Consider the following 10,105-nt stretch of genomic DNA (forward strand, 5'->3'; position numbering starts at 1 on the left):
TTAATTTCAGGTTGTGGATGTTAGGTGTCAATTGCTGCCCTATTTACCAAAACACCCCTCTGGTTATTCTTTGATTCCAAGAGTTCTTTGCTTCTCTCTCATCCTTTTTCCTGTTTTTCCCAACAGAGACTTGGGAGTTAAAAGATGAACAAGTCCCTGATTTGGCTTTTGATTTACTAGGGGTGACGGGTGAGTTTTGTTCTATTTTTTGTGAATATTAAAAATTAAATTAAAATTGTCAGTTTGTGTTACAGTTTAAAAGTATTTTTTTATTTATAAGTGTAAAGTTAAATTTAATTATCAAATTTGAACTATATTATTACTAATTCATTGTGAGGAAAAATTTAAGTCATATACTATTATTGCAAGCAGTGTAAGTTTGATAGACATGCCCATTCATTATTTTATAAAAAATAAAACCCTTGAGACATTTATATAATAACTCAAACTCAATCATCTTCAGTGTGAGTTTGATTCCATTTTTTACGAAATAAACTCAAACTTTCCGTCCCATTGCGAAAACACTTCGAACCTTTTTCCATTTTGGTTTGGTAATCCAGTATTTTTCCGCTACTGCTATTATTAATTAATTGCAGTCTGCAACGCAGAGGACAGACAGGCAGGTGGTAACCACTACCATGCCATTAGAGCAACTCCACCCTTGGTGGTTGCTCGGGGGACAAGCGAAGGGAAAGGGCCCGAGGGCCGGTGGATAGGCCTCCAGCGTTGGGCAGCCCAAGTAAAGATGGGAGCTCGAGGGTCAGGTCCGTGGAGAATTGCCAGCTCTGCAGCCCGAGGTGTGTGTGACGTCAGCCTGACACCAGGCCTAGCGTCGGTGTTTTTTTCATTTTTTTTGTCAGGCACTTGCCCCTTACTCGCGAGTGGGGACGCGTAAGCCGACAAGTTTACATGGCACAGGGCTCGTGCGCTAGGAAACGCAGGTGACCGTTGGGAAGCCACGTGGCTTCCCACGGTCCGTTCGATCTCAACGGCTCTTTAATATGAGCCGTCCGATTTGAAACGGTAATAAAAAAAAACTAATTTAATATCAACCGTTCGATCTGAGATCAACGGTTGATATTAATATGCTTTATAAATTAAAAAAAAATAGTTTTAAAATTAAGAAAAGTTACCGTTATGACACGTGGCACAATCTGGAGTGTTGGAATTTAAATTTTTTTAAATCCAACGGCATATATTAATTATTTGAATAAAAAAATTTAAAATTGTCAAAAATCCGAAAAAAAATATCTGAAATTTTTTTTAAAAAATGTTTCTACTTTTCTATAAATACTTCTCATTATCATAACCACAATTTCATATGTTCTCAACTACTTTTAATCACATTCCTATCTTTCTCTCAAAATTTCAATCCAATTTTTTTCAACAAAATGACTACTGATGCAGGTACGAATTGGACGTCTCTCAAAGATGTTGCATTGTGTACTAGCTGGGTTGAAGTTACTCATAATTCGCGTACGGGTAATGAGATACAGTTGCAATAAATGTGAAGTCTTATTCATACCAATTATCTTGAGAAAATGGGTGGGAGTAGAACCAAAGAATCGATGTCTAGTCGTTGGAAATTACTTAGCCAATCGTTTACTATTTGGAGAGACGCCTTGGCACAAGCTAGTAGTAATCTTTGAAGTGGGGAAAATTACACGGATCAGGTAACAATATATTATTTATTTGTTTGTACTATACCCAAATTTACATTATAATTATTTGTTTGTATTATTTATTTGTTACCTACTTTAATTATAATTATTTGTTTGTATTATTTATTTGTTACCTAGTTTGATTATAATTATTTCTTCTCCCCCATTGTGTAGCTAATTCAAGCACAAGCTTGGTATGGTGCCAAAACCAAAACCAAAAATAAATCATTCAACCAGTGAGAATGTTGGAATATTGTCAAAGATTGTCCAAAATTCAGAGTTGTGCCTGTCGGTCCAGAAGTTGTCATAAACAGCACCCCTCTATACTCTACACCTGATAATGGCTCGCATGACGATGATGCAGAAGAAGTGCTCGAAACGCCTATCCCTGAACAAGCGTCGAGTTCGACCCATTATCCAATTAGGCCTCATCCTTTTCATTCTCATTTTGGACTATATGGAGATTAAACATTCCTTCAGATTGGTTAAACAATTCTTCCTCTTCTTGATCGATTTCCCACATCATGCTTGAAGAAGAAGACATTGTAAGTAGAAACTATGAATAATGATACAGATTTTGATTTGGTGAAGAATGAAGCAGAAACTATGAATAATGATAGAGATATTGAGAAAATTGGTGTGAGATTTAAAATGATGGATAATGGATTATATGGAGGATTCTGAAATGATTAAGTTGTAGATAGTGTCACGTGGCATGCCGTCATTCGTTAAAAATCTGATTGAAATTTATCCTAAAAGATTATGAAAAGATAACGACACGTGGCACAACGGCATTGGATAAAAATCTTATCGAAATCCATCACCAATAATTATCTTTTCGGATAATGACACGTGGCGCAATGAGAACGATTTAAAATCTGATCGAAATCTATCCTCAAAGATTCTGAAAAGATAACAACACGTGGCACGATGACATTGGATAAAAATCGTATCGAAATCTATGACCAATAATAGTCGTTTTGGGTTAATGATATGTGGCGCAACGAGAACGATTTAAAATATCTTATCCGAAATTACAAATAAATTTATTTAGTATTATTTTGTAAAAAAAAAAATTAATAATATTTTATTGCCTATTGCCAAAGTTATTCAAGTGCAACGGTGGAGATGCAAAAAGCAGTTACTGTTCACATGATGGATTGAATAATAGATTGCCTGGAGGGAGGGCTCCACTAAGGGTGGAGTTGCTCTTATATGTGCTTCATTTTCTCTCTCTGATTAAAGCTTTGGCTCATAGGCCAGGTAAATTAGTACACCTTAATATAAAAATAATAATACACCAGTCTAATATGATCTAAGGGTTTTTGAGTAATTTGGTTGCACTAATTTGCAACTGTGTATTTTAATGGCAACTGAGATAAATTTGAGGAATAGTCAAACTCCACCATCAACCACCACAATTGAAGGATATCAAGGCGAAAACGTCCAACAAAAGTTTTACAAATACATGACCAGTGACTAATGACTTTTTGGCTTTCGGAATTGAACAAGTTGGTCAAGCCATCAGCCTCCTCAGTCTCCACCCCTTGACGCTCCATCGGTGGCGGTGTGTACATCCACGATCATTGAATCCTTTAACTGTTGGTTCATTGACTTTACATCTAAAGCTCCATTAATTTTGAACATGTCAAACAGATAAAGGTGAAGATGCACCTTCAAAGGTTAAGTCTTTTAGTCTTTTGCTTTTCTGGTGTACAAATTCAGTAATTGGATAGGATCAAGTTTGCTTTTTGGTCCAAATTCTTTTTTAATTTTCAACTTAGCCAACTTTTGAGTTGAAAGAGTACAATGCTCCTAAGTTTCTCAACCCCTAGCATACATGGATGGTTGAACACTTGGAAATAAACCAGCGAAGAACAGCCACTGTTTTCCGATTATTAATTAGGAGCTAAGAGAAACTTAAAAGCATCAATCTGAGTTTGTTTTGTGTTTTGGAGTTCTTCGCGCTTCAAAACACAGCGCGAATACATATGCAAAGCCTTACTTTAAGTTATTCAAATCAGGTGACAATGTGAGAATGGTTCTGTGTGGATTGCCGCATATGTTGATGCAATCCCCAAGCTCGGATTTTCTTTACCAGATCGTGATCACTCAAGTAACTAACTGCATTTGACATTTGTTTGCAGATTCCAAATTTCCCATCAAGGTGGTGCTGATCTGATACATTTTACAGAATCTTTTTTGAGAAGCAGAATTTTATGGTTACTGTGAAGGGAATCAGCAACCTGTGCGAAGGGAGATCACTGAGGCTGCAACTGAACAAGGATCATAAGTAATAATTAACTTCATGGCCTTTCCTCAATCAGATGATATGAAAAATATCTTTCAATCATGCTTGTTATCAGTGGCAGACAAAATTCGAAACCATTGTGAAAACTTTGGCATATGCCATTTGTTGGGTTTTGTCCTAGAGATCCAAAACTGATATAAATAAAGAAAAACTAATGAAAAAGGCTTGAAAATTTTGAGTTTTAGCAATAAAGACAATAAAGGCTAAAATAAATAGTACCAAGATTGACTTTTAGTGTTAAAATGTGATTTTTCGTTAAAATGAACAGTACTGAGAGCTTTTTATTAAAATTTCCAAATAAATAATGGTCGATATAGAATATGTTTAATCTGTCATCTTAATGCAGAAAATTTCACTTAATTACCGATGCCTACAAGGATGCACACCAGAAGAAGAATGTCCAGTCAAGTAAAACGCAAACAACTCGAAACTATGAAAAATGCGTTCTTCAAGTAATAACGTAACTAGAAACTGATATACATGTTGATCATGAAAAAAACATACCTTTTACAGTGTATTGTGCTTTGCATTGTAAAACTTTTGAAGAATTACAATTTACAACCGATTATATCCAAAATACTGTCTAAATGGAACATTTGGTAAAATTACTTGCTAATTTTAATGAATGATCCTAATCTATCTGCCTCATGATCTTTTTGTGTGGGAGTTTGGCGAATATATATATTTGAATTTCTGAATAACATGTCAGCTAGGTTTTGGCAATTTCTTTCCTGCTAAAAATGATTTGAAAAGAGTTAACCCTCTCTCGGCCTGAATCAGTGGAACCTCGTGGCCGGCTCCTCGTACAGTTGCAAAGGTTAAGCCATCGTAGACTTCTGTCCATCCTCCTACCTATGTGGGGGGAAAAAAACACAAAAGTGTTTAATTTCTAGACCTTTCTTTCACTACAAGAAAAATGATGGGAAAGTTGTTTAAGGATGATGCTGTGTTTTCGTTAAATTAAATACCTGGCGTCCGGAGTACCATGGATACCACGGGGTTTTGATCGTAAGGTTGAGATGATTTAAGGAGAACCTAGTTGCTGTCACCGGAACTACTGAATCTGTGTCCCCGCTGCATCAAAATTAGAAGGTAAGCAACAAAACACCATTCATGATGTTATAACTTATCTTTGTTTACGGCTTTTTTATACTGCACTAACATATTAAGTATGAACACCTACAAAATCACGCAGCAGATGGTGTATTTAGGGTTGCTTGAAAATTATATTACCTGTCCTCCATTTAGTTTATTCATCAGAAAATGTTATCTATCTTGCTTTTAGGTCTTCCTTTTAAAGAATTTAAGTTAATTAAGATCTACTCTGTTTTGGAAATCGAAACAAAATACGAATCATAAATCATGAATCAAAAAGAACACTTTTAAAATGTTATCTGCTTTCAGCCCTCATGAACTTGTTTAATAAAAACGAGGAATCCCATGTAAATACCACCCGAATAAGATTTGGTCGTATTCGGGTTGTAGATTCTCTTGTTGTGTTATTTGTGCCAACAAGAACACTTTTAAGTTGTGAGAGTTACCTGAAAACCCAGATTCTTAGACCAGCTGCAATCAGCTCCTTGTAAGTTGGCAGGACGGAATATTCAGAATCCTTCCAGTACTCGTAAAGAACATCACTGCCCCAAAGAAAATTGAATTACGAAAGTGATTCCATATGCTTTTAAGGGCTTGTTTGAGACTGTTTTTTTTTAAGAAATACTTCGGTTCATTAATAGAAATCCAAGTGCTTTCTGAAAAAGCAGTTGGAAATGCTTCCCTTGATTGGAAGACGGTTTTCGCCATTTCAGTCCCAGACTTGCCCTATTTACTTTGCTAAATTTTAGTAGAATGTATTTTAAGATTAAGAAATTAAGCACCTGCAAGCAGTCCACTTGTAAGGAATTCGAGTAACGTTCGCATGCATTGCCTTCTGCACATCCGGCCGGTTGTAATACTTCTCTGCATAGTTCTCAGTGCACGGGTCATACCCTGAAGCGCGCCGGCGAAGAAGGCTGTTTTTGAGCCTCAGATGCCGTTTCGTGTTATTCAGCATTGTCACGCAAAACGGTGTGTAAATGCTGTACGGATCAATGTCTCCAAAATCATGGTCCGTTGCATAATTAATAGCATCATCACATTGCTTTGATGTTGTTTCTACTGTGAAGTTGCAGTGGCTGAGGATGGATCGGTAGGTTCGATCCGATATCATGGCATGGCTCCACCAATATGTGACAGTTCCAATGTTGTCGTAGTAATAGTCTGTCACAGCGTTACCCACCTGCGCAGTTACGAATAAAAATCTTCAAATTTGCGAAAATTAAACAATTCCAGTTCTGATTTAAAGTCTGAATTTCTGAATATGATGTCTTCAACTTACCATAAATCCCTTGAGATTAATGGTGGATTCGGAATGCGCTTTGTTGTAGGCCACAATTTCCTTTCCCAGCTGAGGAACATAATGTCCTGTGAAGGTAAACGTGTGATTGTAGTAATTTTGTATTTTGAAATTTTTTTCAGGATGTCCGTTCTTTATTAAAATAAACATGTATATCATCGATAATGTGTTGATAATTTGTCAGTAACATGTCAATACGTTTTATTGGCTACACTTCTTTCGAACCATTATCGATGACATAAAGAATGGACGTCCTCTCACATCCGTTCCTAGGCCGGACTTAACCTAAAGTAATGACTTTCGTTTTCCTTGCCTGCATAGCTTTCCCCAGTAATGTAAAATTCTCTGTACGCGTATTGTGGAAATCTTGACAACCAGTTAAGCAGAAAAACTAGAGCATCCTGAGCTGTGTCACAAAATTATAAATATAATTAAGATTGAAAATGCTAGTTATAAATTATAGTTCTTGGTCGTTATTATTTTTCTACCTGTTCTTTTGTCCCCAGAATTTTTAAGGTCACTGCTTGTATTTGTATATGAGAAACCGACACCAGCAGGTGATTCAAGAAAGAGAATATTCGCTTCTGCAATGAGAAAAATGAAAATTATATTTATACAAAGAATAAAGAAGTATTTGCCAACAGCGTGGTCATTCATAAAAGGTTATCGCTCAACTGTAGCTCGAGCGGGATCCACATCGACACGTTATTGACTATCATTAATTCAGTATGTTGTCCATAATATAGATAGTCGATAACGTGTCAAATGAATCCCGCTCTCGATGGGGTGGGATTTCTTTAAGAAGGGAGAAAAGAGGATCAGCGAAATTCATATGCATACACCTCTGTTCCAGGAACACTTGTTGAGATAAAGAGATGAACCGGTTCGATTAATCCGAAACGGACCAAGCTCCTCTGATGCTCCATATGCAACTGATGAACAACCTGGTCCTGAAACAGTAATTAAGTATATCCAATCCAGTAAGTGTTTGCAAGTGGATATTTATTCGTTTCACATTTCTAATAAATTGTGATTCTTTTTTGTGTTCATGGGCAGTAAAACTAAACAAGGCCGCCATCATTGTCGTCGCCATCAACATCTCTTAAGAGCAGGCCTTCTTGAAATTAAGCAATGTCAATGTGTGTGTGTGTGTGTGTGTGTGAGCGCTCGTGAAAGACAACGAAACAGTGAGACAGTGACTGAAGCATTTCAATTTTCATGGTTGGAGAATAAGGAATTACAGTGCTGGTGTGTAGAGTTGACGAAGAAAAGTTGGATCGCTTTAATCGTTTTGTTGTGTCGTTTGGCGTACGTTTGTTACCCAAACAACTACACAGGAAAGACAAAGAAAGAAAGAAAAGGGACCAAAATTGCAGAGGCTTTTCGAGGTACTACAACGACGTCTGTGTTGGAAGTGGGAATGAAGGTTCGTTTGGAAAGGAATAAAAACCCTAAAAAGATAGAGTGGGGGAGAGATATCACGGGGAACCATGTGGTTTTGAGTGTGGACTTTCTCTTTCCTTTTGTGCATGCTGTTGAAAAAGTTCTCCATCTAGTCGTTTACGATTTTAGAGAAACCTGGGTGAGACCAGAACTCTCGGTTAAGGGAAACAACAAAAGTTTATCTGTATGGCCGCACAACCACATGACATGTGAACCTTAGAATTTGTCTAGTTAATGAGGCCGAGTGGGTATAAGCTAAGCTTAGTGAATTTTCACTGTATGTAGTAATAGATAGGCATATTATTAAAAGTTAAGATAGAAGTTAGTTCAGCTTTATTATAATATGTGAATTAGTAACATTATGTGATAACATAAAAAATTTTTGCTTCTTTCAATGGAAGGGGGTGGACATGTGCTTGTACTACAAATTTATCAGTCATTTGTTAAGAATAAAAAATAGTTTGCTTATCATTTTGGCATCAAAGACCAACCCACGACACAAATTATATCTATTAAATAATATTATACAGATAAATACACTATCCACGCATCATGCAAAACTATTATACACATGGATGGAAATTAATTTATGCTTTTCGGGTGTTATTATTTGCACTTTAAAAAATTTATTATGCACTCTAAATTTATTATGTTTTAAAAACAAAAATACGTTTTTTTGGGATGTGATATTCATACATCCCATTTTACTTCTCATACATCTTTTTAATTTTCGGCCGTCGGATCGGATGAATTGAAGAAAATCAACGGACATAAATTATCAAGGGGTGTATGAGAAGTAAAATGAGATGTGTGGATAGCACATCCCTATAAAAAGTGCAAATTTTTTAGAATGCCAAGAAAAACACTGTTTTTTTCCTCATTCCTATATAATGTCCATTGTAATTCGTGTGTATAACATTGAAAGGAGAAAGCACAATATTGAATGCTTTACTAAGAAGTTGTCAGAATGACAGTTAGTAGCTTACCGGTTCTTAAATTTGTCAGTAGAAGATTTGATTAAAAAAAAAGAAAAGAAAAGGGGGGATTAAGAAAGTAGTTTATCATTCATTTAAGATAAGGATAAAAATCAACTATTTAGAGAATAATGTTATTCATACTATGTTTTTATGCCACATTTTCATACCACTTTAGTGGCATCGAATATGGACAGTCACATCATTTGAAAAATTTGCAAAACCCAAGGAAAGAAAGGAGAAAGACTCTTTGTATACCACTATCATCATTTAATTAATTAGTTTTTCTTAATTATTAATTTATTAAATAATAAACTAAATTTAAAATTTTGATTAATTCAAATGATGTAGTTGTTCGCATCAAATGCCACCTACGGTGGTATGAAAATGTGGTACAAAAACATGATGAATAGCATTACTCCTATTTAGATCCAATTTTATAAATCGTATAACGTGATTTTTAATGATTGAATTATTATTTAAATATTAATTAACATACTTATTTTCTATTTGTAACACATCAAATGATTTGTATATTTGATCTCTAAAATTGGTCTACCTATTATATATTACTCAGTAGATTAACTTAAAATTTAAGAGATATATATATATATATATCAGCTGACCCTTTAACAAGAGTGATCCCCATTTTTCTAAAACAATGGGGACACCCTTTTAACTGTTGGAATGGTTTTAATGAAATTATGTGGTTGAAATTAAATCCACACAATCTCTACCATACAATTTCATTAAAGTCAAATCCAACGGTCATGTGCACATTTTTTTAGAAAAATGGGATACCTCTTGTTAAAGGATTCCATATATATAAGATATGTTAATTATTCTGGTAATTATTGATTAAACTAAACTGACCTCCATTGAGCCAGAGAACGAGGGGTTTCTCTTGAGGAGAAGTAGCGGCTTCAGTCAACCAGTAAAAAAGAGCTCGACCGTGATGTTCGTTGACCGTAACATAACCGGAAAACTGGGTAAATGACACCGGCGGTTGTCCTGGCAGGGCTGAGATTCGGTCGAGCTCCTGCTGTTTCGGCACCATCGTTTTCGCGATGACATTGGTACTATTTGTCGTTAAAGATAATAAGAGTAGGGCTAAGGACGACAAGAACACCATCATGCTCTTCCTAGGCAATATTGCCATTGCGCTTTCCTTTGGTTCTGTCCCTCTCTCTCAAACTCTCTCCCTCTAATGTTGCTTGAGAGAATATTTGTAAATATACAACATAGTTTTGTTTTATATATATATAAAAATATACATATATATGTGTGTGTGTATATGTTTGCTGCATTACTACACAAGTGC

The 10,105-nt window shown here is 35.6% G+C and overlaps 1 protein-coding gene and 1 long non-coding RNA gene across 3 annotated transcripts; one reads left to right on the top strand and one right to left on the bottom strand.

Moving 5' to 3' along the window:
- Positions 1-4,405: 4,405 nt before the first annotated feature.
- On the bottom strand, positions 4,406-10,105 carry LOC103456378 (serine carboxypeptidase 24). Of its 2 annotated transcripts, XM_008396091.4 has the most exons (9): positions 9,658-10,105; positions 7,210-7,317; positions 6,856-6,951; positions 6,681-6,773; positions 6,350-6,435; positions 5,850-6,250; positions 5,514-5,609; positions 4,941-5,046; positions 4,406-4,824 (listed from the first exon to the last, which is right to left on the bottom strand). In XM_008396091.4, the coding sequence occupies exons 1-9, from the start codon at positions 9,941-9,943 to the stop codon at positions 4,678-4,680; spliced, it is 1,419 nt and encodes a 472-aa protein (XP_008394313.3). In that variant the 5' UTR covers positions 9,944-10,105; the 3' UTR covers positions 4,406-4,677. The 2 variants fall into 2 exon arrangements, with proteins under 2 accessions (XP_008394313.3, XP_028950907.2); XM_029095074.2 differs by lacking the exon at positions 6,681-6,773.
- On the top strand, positions 7,142-8,281 carry LOC139192383 (uncharacterized). The gene is made up of 2 exons (XR_011576527.1): positions 7,142-7,347; positions 7,424-8,281. It is a non-coding gene; the product is annotated as an uncharacterized lncRNA (long non-coding RNA).

The sequence above is a fragment of the Malus domestica genome, chromosome 15 (assembly GCF_042453785.1).
Source record: "Malus domestica chromosome 15, GDT2T_hap1".
Lineage (NCBI taxonomy): Eukaryota > Viridiplantae > Streptophyta > Magnoliopsida > Rosales > Rosaceae > Malus > Malus domestica.